This window comes from Miscanthus floridulus, chromosome 19, assembly GCF_019320115.1.
Source record: "Miscanthus floridulus cultivar M001 chromosome 19, ASM1932011v1, whole genome shotgun sequence".
NCBI lineage: Eukaryota > Viridiplantae > Streptophyta > Magnoliopsida > Poales > Poaceae > Miscanthus > Miscanthus floridulus.
In genome coordinates this window covers 111,766,963-111,779,693 of record NC_089598.1, presented here as the reverse complement: position 1 = coordinate 111,779,693, position 12,731 = coordinate 111,766,963, and the positions used below count along the sequence as shown (strand labels likewise).

Below are 12,731 nucleotides of genomic sequence, written 5' to 3'. Positions count from 1 at the left end.
TCAAGATCGATGAATCAATAAGGTCACGTGATGATATGAAGTGGATCATATCATTTGTTGGTCATGTTGGTGCATGTGTTGCATCAATAATGGAGGAGATGGAATAGAATGCGCAAGGCAAAGGTATAACCTATAGGACATTTCATTTCACCAGTCATAGGTGTGTAGACAGGATAGGATGGTCCAAGACCAATTGATGTGGTCGGCAAAGCTCTTGTGTGGTCAGCAAGGCACTAGAGTGATCGCCATGTGGTCGGGCAAGCCTAGGTGTGATCGGCAAAGACATTGGAGTGGTTGGCTATGATGATCAAGTGCTTCTCATGTTGAAAAGAAGAAAGAGAAAACAAAAATCATGTTGATCAAGGCAAATGTATCAAATAGGTTTTTGTTTTGGCACTTAAGACACAATAGAGGGTGTGAGTGTGTTTAGGATAGATGGTCGTACTATCAAGAGGGGCAAACTTGTTTACATATCGGTCATCTAGTGCCACTTGAGCGATCTAACATTGCGATATGCTAGGATCGAGTGGCGTGGAAAGAGCAAGTAAAAATCCTTTGAAAAATGTTTGGAAAATGCTAACACACATGCAGCACATGGTAGTGTACACTTGGTGGTGTTGGTACATTTGCAAAGGAGAAGAAACTTAAGGTGAAAAGGAGAAGGAATAGGGTCACTGCAGTGACCGGATGCTGTCTCCGGAGCAATCGGACGTGTCCGGTAACAAACCCTAGGCACGGGGGCAGCAACGTAGGTGGACCAGACGCTGGCCACGCAGTGATCGGATGCTGGCTCGTGAGTTCGGTCAGTCAAGCAGCGCCTCGGCTGAGTAGGCGCGGCTACGACCCGACACTGGCGCAGGTGAAAGCTTTAGTTTGGTTTTGGTGAATTGATGAAACCCTAAGTGCTAACCTAGTTTATCAAAGTAATCATGAGATAGGTAGCACATTCCAAGTAATGGAGCAAGTGGTGAAGATCATATGATGGTGTGACCATGGTGATGATCAAGTGCTCGGCTTGGAAAAGAAGAAAGAGAAAAACAAAAAGCTCAAGGCAAAAGTAAAACTTGATAGGAGTTTTTTTGGTTTAGTGATCGAGACACTTAGCGAGTGTGATCACATTTAGGATCGATAGCTATACTATTAAGAGGGGTGAAACTCATATCGAAATGCGGTTGTCAAAGTGCCACTAGATGCTCAAACTCATTGCATATGCATTTAGATTCCAGTGAGTGCTAACACCCTTGAAAATGCTTGTGAAAATATGCTAACAAATGTGCACGAGGTGATACACTTGGTGGTTGACATATTTGAGCAAGGGTGGTGAAGTTTGGAAAGTCGAGGAGGTCACTGTGCTGACCGGACGCTGGACCTACGCGTCCGGTCAGTAGTGGAGCAATGGCGCGGTCTCAGCCTAGTTGACCAGAAGCTTGCGCGAGGAACTGATCAGACGTGTAGCCTCTGGGTCCGGTCAACGATGACGTATGGTGACGTGGTGGCAAAACTGTTGGTGCGCAGCGATAGTGAGGACCGGACACGGCCCTGAGACTGATCATGCTCCCTCGGACGCGTCCGATCGAGAAAGTGTAGCTCTAGATGCTCTCTGGAAGTGACCGGACTCCACGTTGATGGAGCGTTCGATCATTCCATCGGCACGTCAAGTCGCTGGGTTGGCACCTCGGGTGAGGGCGCAAGCGGACGCTGGGCTGCTGAAAGCTCTAGTTTGGTTTTGGTTAATTGATGAAACCCTAAGTGCTAACCTAGTTTATCAAGATGATTATGAGATAGGTAGCACTACTCCAAGTGATGAAGCAATGACGAAGATCATGACAATGGTGATAGCATGGTGATGATCAAATGCTTGAACTTGGAAAAGAAGAAAGAGAAAAACAAAAGGCTCAAGGCAAAGGTATAAAATGTAGGAGCCATTTTGTTTTAGTGATCAAGACACTTAGTGAGTGTGATCATATTTAGGATAGATAGCCGTACTATTAAGAGGAGTGAAACTCGTATCGGAATGCGGTTATCAAAGTGCCACTAGATGCTCTAACTCATTGCATATGCATTTAGGATCTAGTGGAGTGCTAACACCCTTGAAAATATTTGTAAAAATATGCTAACACATGTGCACAAGGTGTTTGCAGGGTTGAGATAGGTTTGGGTCCCTCTCGGGATTCGGCGCTTTTGGAAAAATGAAATGTCTATTTTCTATTGCGCCGGATGCAAAATTCTTGGTGGTTGGCACATTTGAGCAAGGGTGAAGAAGTTAGAGTTGAAGTGGAGTTGGACGAAATGATGCTGGCGTCGGTCTACTGACCGGACGCTGGGTCACTCAGCGACCGGACGCTGAAAGGCTGCGTCCGGTCGAGCTGTCAGACGGCATAGTGGCTAAGGTTGAGCACCGGACGCTGGCTGCGTCCGGTCAAGGTGGACCAGACGCGTCCGGTCGAAAAAACATGCCTCAGGGAGCTTACTGGAAACGACCGGACGCTGGGGCTTCAGCGTCCGGTCAGTTTAATCGGACGCGTCCGGTCATGCTCGGGAGCTTACTGTAAACGACCGGACGTAGGGGCTTCTGCGTCCGGTCAGTTCGAAGAAGCAGCGTCCGGTCGAGGCTGATGACCGTTGAATCTGGACACGTGGCTGACATCGAGCGACCGGACGCTGAGGGCCAGCGTCCGGTCAGTCTGACCGGAGCGTCCGGTCAGAGCGTGTTTTGCCCAGTGAAGGGGTACAACGGCTCTATTTGATGGGGGCTCTATTTATAGCCCCATGGCCGGCTCAAGGGATAACTCTTGCACATTTTCATTGACATAGCAACCTTGTGAGCTGAGCCAAAGCCCTCCCACTCATCTCCATCATTGATCCATCATCATTGTGAGATTGGGAGAGAATCCAAGTGCATTGCTTGAGTGATTGCATCTAGAGGCACTTGGTATTCGTGTTGCGCTGCGGATTTCGCTTGTTTCTCTTGGTGGTTGCCACCACCTAGACGGTTGGAGCAGCGGTGAAGGATCGGCACGAGTTGGTGATTGTTCGTGGCCGCCTTCGGTGATTGTGAGGGGAGTTGTACCTTCCCTGGCGGAGCGCCGAAAGGTAACTCTAGTAAATTGCTCGTGTCATTGAGTTACCTCACTTGTGGGTCGGTTCTTGCGGTGTCCAAACGTGTGGACGAGGTTTGTGAAATACCTCTTAGCCGCCGAACCACCAAGTGTTGGTCGACACAACGGGGACGTAGCGTGTTGGCAAGCACGTGAACCTCGGGAGAAAATCGATTGTCTCTCTTCTTTGTCATTCTCCCGGTGATTGGCTATATATTCATCTTGTGATTGATTCATCCCCTACACGTCGGTATAATCACTCTACTCACTCATTTACATTCTTGCAAACTAGTTGATACAAGCTCTTTAGTGTAATTAGAATTGAGAGCTTGCTTTATTATTTACATTCATCTAGTTGAGCTCTTTAGAGTAGCAAGGTTGAGAGCTCTTAGTGAGTAATTACATAGCTAGTTTGTGTGCCTAAGTATTCATTGCAACTAGAATTGTTGGATAGGTGGCTTGCAACCCTTGTAGAGCTAGAGCAAATTTGCATTACGCTATTTGTCATACTAATCAAATTGCTTTAGTTGATTTGTAGATTTTTAAATAGGCTATTCACCCCCCCTCTAGCCATATTAGGACCTTTCAGCGGCCGCGTCCAATCTCAGCGTGGTGCGTCCGATCATTCATTAATTTGAGCATGTGATTGAGTTGACCATTGGGATCGGATGACGCACATTTGAAGCTGTGACACGTGGTAGCGATCCCACGACCGAACGTAGGGGGCCGAGCGTCTGGTCAATCTGACCGGCGCGTCCGGTCACCATGCAGTGAGCTGCTCGTGGTGCCCAACGGCTCTATTTTGAGGGGACGCCTATATAAGGCATTTGGCCGGCTCTAACTCACTCTCTTGACTTTTTGCATTGACATAGCAACCTTGTGAGCTTAGCCAAAGCCCTCTCACTCATCTTCATCATTGGTTCATCATCTTTGTGAGATTGAGAGTGAATCCAAGGTCATTGCTTGAGTGATTGTATCTAGAGGCACTTGGTGTTCGTGTTTCGCTGTGGGATTTGCTTGTTACTCTTGGTGGTTTCCACCACCTAGACGGCTTGGAGCAGCGAGGATCGTCAAGCGGAGGAAGGTGTTTGTCTCCGGCTCCGATCGTAGTGATTGTGAGAGGTTCTTGACCTTTTTCTAGCGGAGAGTCAAAATACACTCTAGTAGATTGCTCGTGGCTTGTGTGATCCTCATCTTGTGTTGGTTGTGCGACACCCGGTTGTGGGTTTGGCGTGTAATGCCAATTAGCGCGTGAACCTCCAAGTGAGTGAATAGCCGATGCAGTCATAGCAAACAAGCAAAGTACATATCTTGATCATGAACAAAACCACTAATCAATAATTTCTGTCTAAAGTCTTACCAGTGAGGTTTGACTAGATCGATGTAGTTATGGTACTGTCATTAGATTAGATTTCATTAACTAGTGAGTTTATTCAAGATTGAAAAATGCCTTTGGATGCATACTATGTTTGATTAGAATAGAGATAAAATAGCCGATCTAACAGAATTAAGTCATCAATTATAAGATTTAAAGCGTGACTAAATCAAAGGACGACCAATTAAGATGATATGATGCCGATCTATCTCTATCTCAATCAGGTGATTTGTTATAATTAATAAAATATTAATTATAACAAGATCAATAACTGGTGAATCAATCAAAAACAGCAAGAAAAATCTTACTAATCTTAGTAGATTCGATAACCGATGATATTGTATTAAACAACAAGTTATTTAACACAAGATCGATAACTTTGATCTATATTATGATTCGTAAGAGATCAATCAGCTGATGCAGCCTTACAAACTACAATACAGATTGATAACTAACTTATATTATGGCTCATAAAAGATCAATCAACTGATGCAGCTTTACTAGCATAATACAAGTTGTGACGGTACTCACAAGCAAGCCGAAGGTCGATCAGTCGATGCAGCCCTGTTTGCTGAAGAACTCACCGAAAAGCTATATTACTCCTACTCCTAAGGGTTGACGTGAAGACAAAAAAATAAGGACTGATTTTGATTGATGTAGAGATGTATGATATAATAGCTGGGAGTTTATATTTATACCCTGGGCTAAAAAGAGTCCTGAAGAGACTTTCCTAACAAGATATATCTAAATAAAGGAAAATACTGAGATACAATGGCTCTGCTTGCGTGCACATCAATCTATTGGATTTTCGTCTCGTTGGCAGCTACGAACACAAGCCCAAGCAATAAATAACCATATTTGATTTGCCTTCTTTCCTCCTCACGTGAGTAAGCAATCGGGTAGTAGCTGGACTCTCGGACTTGCTTGGCTTGCTTCGTACTTTCTTCGATTAGCAATCAAATGATTTTTCCTTTTCCTTCAGGCTTGGACATCTCTTTTCAACTGATGAATATGTTGGACTCCTTCCCAGGCTGGCCTGTACAAAACCGATTTATTGCACACCTTGGTGTATCTCAAGTGCATGAAACCAGCAAGTATACATCATGCTTGAATAATAAAATATTTCGACCTTGATGCTAATCTTGTTGGATAATGAATATTTCCATCATCTTTTCCTTCCAATGCATCACACCGTTCCCAAGCTAGAAGCACACGTGGCTGAATATAAATCTCTCCCATAACGACACGTTTATTTTTTAGTGATCTTCTGGTTTCTCTCACTTTTTCCTTGTCTTTACTTCGAAGAGGTCTTGAACGTCAAACTTCTCCCAAAAATATATTAAACAATATTTTCTGGCCGGCTCCTAAATATCCATTAATTAGAAGACTTTCTTGTTCTTAAAATCATCGGCTGATCTCTTCCTTTCTAGGGCAAGCTTACCAAATTTTGGTGTCAATAGGGGTAAGTAAAAAAATGTTCTACCTGTAGAAAAAAACCATTTGTTCCATAAAAACACAACTAGTGTCATGTAAGAGTGGTAACATTCCTAATTTATTAATTATGCATTATTGTTATTTGTACAATATTTTTTCAAATGCATAATTGTTTTTATGGTCAAACTATTTCTATTCCTATCCTGTCATGTCAAGCCTTCTTTTGCTCTTGCCTCATAACGATGTCTGTCTTTTAACTTGTATATACCTTACTTGTATATACCTTTGTTTTCGGTTGGAGTTTTTCTATGGACTTAACGCCACTATTAGCCTCTACTTTCTTTGTGTCCCTTTCATATATCTCTTCTTCTTGTTGACGTTGATATTCCTTCTCTTCTAACTAACGCTGATAATCTTTCTCCTTCTGCCATTGCAATTTATTCAATAGAATTCGATATGTAACATGTGGTCTTATCGCACCATCTCTCGACGTTTCTCCCTGCTCATATCGGCTCTTTTGTTGGTCACGACGTCTTTTAATTTCTCTATATTCATAAGCCAATATTTGCATCTTCGGATCAACTGTTCCAGTTTCTCTTGCCCTAGCTGATGTCAAAACTTTAATTTTTCTTTTGAACAACTTAGCATAAACCATGTTCTGATCCTTTGGGAAAGGATTATCATCAACTTTCATTTTCCGAGCTGTATCAAATTTAAGCTTTTCTTATTGAATAGCCCCCTGAATATGCTAGCCGAAAAATCCTACAATCATTAGTAAGTATGAGAAGTAGTGTTATGATACTTGCAGAACTTCTTATTCTTTAACTGATTGGAGAGGTGATATAACATGATTGGCAGGACAGTTTAATCTGTCCCTTCTCAAGCAAGAAATTAAAAAGTTTCGTCTGCTTTTGTAACATCAAAATCATAACTTTCTTCAACTTCTTTTTCTCAAGGATTTAGAACCATTCACTATCTTTTTACCCCAATTCCATTCAGCTGCGACAATTTCCTCTTCTTTATCATCATCATCGACTAAATATGTATTATAAGCTTCAGCGATTACAACATTCTTCTAGAATCGGGTATCTCTTCGCATATTCTAGAACTGGCTATTAAGTGTTGCCACCCAGCTGAGCCAATTGATCTAAATTATTAAATTCTTACCCAAACAACTTTTCTCTCTATGTTGGTAACATTTCTTGAACGGCCAACGCGGCTAGCTGATGATCAGTCAAATTCAACGAAAATCATAAATTTCTTGTTTCTCGAAACCTCTGAAGTAACTATGCACTGATTCATTAGCTCTTTGCTTTATAGTTGTCAAATCTATGATCTTTCTTTCTCATGTCCCAGTGTAGAAATATGTATGAAATTTATTTTAAAGATCACTCCAATTGGTAATAGAATTAACCGCTAGAGATGAAAACCAAGTGAAAGCTGGTCCTGACAGGGACAAAGAGAAGAAACGAACTCGATGCGCTTCTTCAACAGAGGCTTCACCCAACTGAGTAAGATATCGACTGACATGTTTTATTATACTTGTGCTATCTTGACCAGTGAACTTAGCAAATTCTGGAAGCCTGTAGTTTATAAAAAAGGCCACCAAATCATACCACTCTGGATATGGACGTTTATACGAAAAGATCTGCCCTTTTGATTTTAAACCAAACTGATTTTTCATCATTTCGATTACTCTGAGCAACAATTCATCAGCATTTGAGTTTGGATTTCTTAACAATTGCTGATCCATCTATAGATTTGAAATTCTGAGTGCCTTGATATCCTGGATTTAGAATCATATTGAGTGGATTATAATATGAACCATAATGATATCCTTGTGGAATATCTATCTGTCGGGCCTCCTGCTGATTTACTGTTTGAAATCTCTGATTGGAAATATTAGGATCTGTATCTCTACGAATTCTTTGAACTGATGGTGCTATTTTTTGAGCCGACGGTGGTATTTGGCCTGATATATCAAAATTAATCATCTGATTCTGAACTTGCCCTGTCGACTGTTGCACATGCTGGACTGATGATCCAGGATTATATTGCATTCGATTAGTAGTAGCACCCTGAATTTGGTCAGATAAATTCTGAATTGCCTGGGCATCATCACTCTTAGCTAATGCTGCTTCTTGATGGCTAGTAACAACTTGATTAGTTCCATGAGTCGACGGATGCGGAATATTATAATAAGCCGATCCAACCTGATCAAGTGGAAATCCATGAAACATCTCATTCATGGTAAGAAGATTGTATTATGATTCAGCATTGCATCATGAACAGATTTATTGACAGCTTCTATAAGAAAATGCCTATCATCAGCTTCGCCTATATCTGACTGTCCATGCATCAAAACTCTCGACAGTGGAAATTTCTGAACAACTTTGTTGTCACATGTTTTCATGTATGACAACAAACACTTTCTCTAAAACTCCTCTATAGCCTTACCAATGACATCTTTATCCTCATCGGGTAAGTCTTCATAAAGTAACATAAGAATGTTCTTGTTGTTGTGAACCGCCATGACGATTGTGGTCCCATCGAGCGTGCTAAAAAGTGTGTTGACATAAAAATATGGCGATATGATCAACACACAGCAGGCCGGATGATCTGAGTGGAACGAAACCAGAGGCTTGAACACAAAACCAGCCGATTCTGAAACCCAACGACGTGCCAGTCAATTTGACCTACAATTGATAAGGAGAGAAAATCTTATCAATAATTTAAGGTGAAACATGTCGGTGTTGCACCAGACAGCTCCAAATATATGGCTAGATAGCCAATTCAATAAGGGTATCGACTAAATAGTCGATATCCGACGTATCCATGAAATGAAGATCTTTAAATCAAGGATTATCGGCTAATATTAAATGATAATGATATGAACCACAATAACCGATGCTCATGAAACATCAGAAAGCATCATCGACTAAATGAAACATGATCGATATAAAGCATCGAGCCGATAAGTTTGATGAAAAGAGTATAACATGCGAACAAATCGACTATCTAATATAAATAAATCTACAAACAGTTTGAATATAATCTATTATCATCAGCAGTGAGGTTCGATCGGATCGATGCAACTATGATAATGATAACAAACTAAAGCCAAAGAATCTATAAAACCATCTATATGTCGACAGATTCATAAAAACATGCTATGTGCGTGAGAGTATAGGCAAATCGGCTAAAATAGCCGATGCAGTCATCGCAAACAAGCAAAGTACATATCTTGATCATGAACAAGACCACTAATCGATAATTTCTAATATAAAGTCTTACCAGTGAGGTTCGACCAAATCGATACAGCTATGGTAGTGTCATTAGATTAGATCTCATTAACTAGGTAGTTTATTCAAGATTGAAATATATCTTTGAATGCATACTATGTTTGATTGGAATAGAGATAAAACAGCCGGTCTAACGGAACGAAGCTATCAATTATGGCCCTGTTCGCTTATCTTATAATTCGTCTTTTTCAGCTTATTTTTTTAGCCGGAACAATGTTTTTCTCTCCCAACAAATCAGTCAGAACAGTGTTTTGGCTTGTTTTTTCAGCGAAGTGAATGTGGCCTATAAGATTTAAAGTGTAACCAGATCAAACGATGACCAATTAAAACGATATGATGCCGATCTATCTCTATCTCAATTGGATAATTTTGTTATAATTAATAAAACATTAATTATAACAAGATCGATAACCAGTGAATCAACCAAAAACAATAAGAAAAATCTTACTGATCTCAGCAAATACGATAACCGGTGATATTGTATTAAACAACAAGTTATTTAACACAAGATCAATAACTTTGATCTATATTATGATTCATAAGAGATCAATCAGCTGATGCAGCCTTACAAACTACGATACAGATCGATAACTAACTTATATTATGGTTCATAAAAGATCAATCAGCTTATGCAGCTTTACAAGCACAATACAAGTCGTGACTGTACTTACAAGCAAGCTGGAGGTCGATCAGTCGATGCAGCCCTATTTGCTGAAGAACTCGTCGAGATCTACAATACTCCTACTCCTAACGTGATGACGAAACCCAGAAAGGTTATATTGATTGAGTGTTCATTTTTTCTTTGTACAATAACCAGGGTCCAATATTTATACCCGGAACCTAAACATAAATCATACTTGAATACGACTTAGTACAATTCTTGGAATAAAAGAAAAAACTTCATAACTTAATAATAACGTGGACCTTAATTTTTCTTTTCTGTAGAATCCGACACGTCTCCCTCAACGCCATCCAAACTTAGTTCATTAACGCCGTCTACTGATGTCATATATAAAATAGCCGATTCTGATACCGCATCCAAATCAGCTGATACCGATTCATATCTAATCGATTCCTTGATGACACAATCTTGGAAGCCTCGAGTTCCCGCGTCTTTCTAAATTTTGGTGTATACACTAGCCATTGATAGTGCCCAATGAAGAGAATAGATATGAAATTTCTGTTATTTAAACAAATGTTGTACTAACCATTGATAGTGTCCAACCAAGAGAATAGATATGAAATCAACAAGAACAAAAAAAAATTAAAAGGAGAGAAAGGAAAATGAAAAACTGAAATCTTCAAAGAAACTGAAAAAAAAACCAGCCCACAAGAAGCCCGTGCGTTTTTTTTTTCGCCGTCGATGCATAGCCTGCATTCCCCTTCCGGCCGCTGCATCCCTCTCTCTCTCGCTCGCTCGCTCCCCTCTCGATCTCAGACGACTGGTGCGCCGCCGCCGCCCTAAGGCAGGTGCTGAGGCTTTCGTTGGTCTCTTGCCGGCGACGACCACCCACCAGGTGCTCCCACCCCTTCTCTTCCCTTCCCTTATGCTGTGCGAAGCGGAGCACCGAAACCCTAACCTAAAGCTATTTAGCTATTTGACAAGCCCCTAACTTCGAAGTTTTTGCAAAAATTTGCTGGATCCCCGCCGCCCCCCCCCCCCCCCCCCCCCCCCCCCCCAAATAGTTATAATTTCGGTTTCACAATCACGATCCAGCAGCCTGTTTCAGAGCTCTGAGCTTTTGGGCTGAGGCACACATCTTATGTTCTCTTTCCACTTTGGCCTTTGGGGGCTCAAGCTTCATGGACCCAGCAGCTCATCTCTGTATGTAAATGTGAGCCAAAGGCAGACCTGCACCGATGACTGCATCGCAGCCACATATTTCATATTATTATACGGCTTGTTAAACATTTTTGTTTTGTTGAGAGACTCTTTTCTTCTGACAAATAGTTTGGATGGACTTTTCCATTAGAGAAGGCTACTATGGTGGTTGAGGTTTTTCATCTAAAACTGTGTGTCTTATGTTTCTCTGGGTCGATTCTCACTGACCGAATCGATGCAGTAATAATAGGAAAATGTTCTCAAACTGTGCTCCATAGCATTTTAATAGTTGAGGGACGGCGAATCTATCTCCTGGTGTTCATTATACTGCTGCTATTCAATTTCAGGACACCGTAGTATTGCTGTCCTAGTTCTACTGGTTTTATATGTTCAATTCAAAAGTTTTTTTTTTCCTTTGGAGAATGTCTGCTATTGCTTTCCATGCAATGGCTTGCTTCTGTTGATTCATTTTGCTCAGTGTTTTATTTTCCTCTCTTCTTTTGACAGCAGGAGTGAAACTAAAATATGGCTGCCTTGCCGTTGGCCACCGCTGAAGTATGCGATGCTAATCCTCATCTGATTATGAATGGCGAGCTCCGTGCTCTCCAGCCCATCTTCCAAATCTACGGAAGGCGCCAAGTTTTCGCCGGCCCTATCGTCACACTGAAGGTGTACGAGGACAATGTTCTGATCCGCGAGTTCCTTGAGGAGAAAGGCCAAGGTAGGGTCCTTGTGGTTGATGGTGGTGGGAGCATGCGCTGTGCCATTCTTGGTGGCAACCCCGTCCAGCAGGCACAGAACAATGGGTGGGCTGGTATTCTGGTCAACGGCTGCATCAGGGATGTCGATGAGATCAATGGCTGCGACATTGGTGTGCGAGCTCTGAGCTCGCACCCTATGAAGGCAAACAAGAAGGGGATGGGCGAGAAGCATGTCCCCGTCAACATTGCTGGAACCAGGATTTGTGACGGCGAGTGGCTCTACGCCGATACGGATGGCATTCTTGTCTCAAGGGCGGAACTGACCGTGTAGACCAGTTCTGGAGCCTATCTGTATGTGTGTATAAGAATCGGGCACCTAAAAGCAGGGCTACTCCTGACGTTGCGCTCTTGCTGTTAAGCCTGGACTGGCAATAATGGATTCTTGCTGGATCACACATTTATACTTAGAATAATCGAATGCTTCCATGGTTACAAGATGTTCTTGGACAAGCTTTTGATCTTGTGAACTTTCTATTCTGGTGATGAAGTCTGTTCAACATGGTTAAATTAGATCACCATGTTGGTGTAGTTCTGAAGCTGAGTGTTCTGTGTCTTAGCCTTGTGGCAGGGTGCTGCTAGCCTGCTAGTGCCGTGTGCCTTTGTTGAAGTATGTATAGCTTTGGACTATCATGATTCCAGGTCCTCGTGTTATATTATACTTATAATTGGTTTATAACTGCACTTGTTTCGTTCTTCTTCGTCACCAATCAACAGATGATGAATACCTGATGATGCATTTCAATCCTTTTGAAAAGAAGCTGTGACGCGCGCACATTTGGTTATTGTAATGCAATCTTTCGATTTCAGCTCAATATAAATGCCTTTTTTTCAAAATAAAAAAAGCTGTGTAATTAATGGATACAATGGGCAAATTTAGATGAAAATTAGGCGACCGGTTTGTAATCCTGTGAAGTTACTCCCTCCTTGCTAGTGAGTATT

General features: G+C 41.7%; 1 protein-coding gene across 2 annotated transcripts; it reads left to right on the top strand.

Annotated features, from left to right (window-relative positions):
* The first annotated feature begins 10,565 nt into the window (after positions 1-10,565).
* Positions 10,566-12,328, top strand: LOC136529568 (putative 4-hydroxy-4-methyl-2-oxoglutarate aldolase 2). Of its 2 annotated transcripts, none has more exons than XM_066522647.1 (2): positions 10,566-10,726; positions 11,539-12,328. In XM_066522647.1, the coding sequence occupies exon 2, from the start codon at positions 11,557-11,559 to the stop codon at positions 12,061-12,063; it is 507 nt and encodes a 168-aa protein (XP_066378744.1). In that variant the 5' UTR covers positions 10,566-10,726; positions 11,539-11,556; the 3' UTR covers positions 12,064-12,328. The 2 variants fall into 2 exon arrangements, with proteins under 2 accessions (XP_066378744.1, XP_066378743.1); XM_066522646.1 differs by having other exon boundaries at positions 10,567-10,726; positions 11,542-12,328.
* Positions 12,329-12,731: the final 403 nt, after the last annotated feature.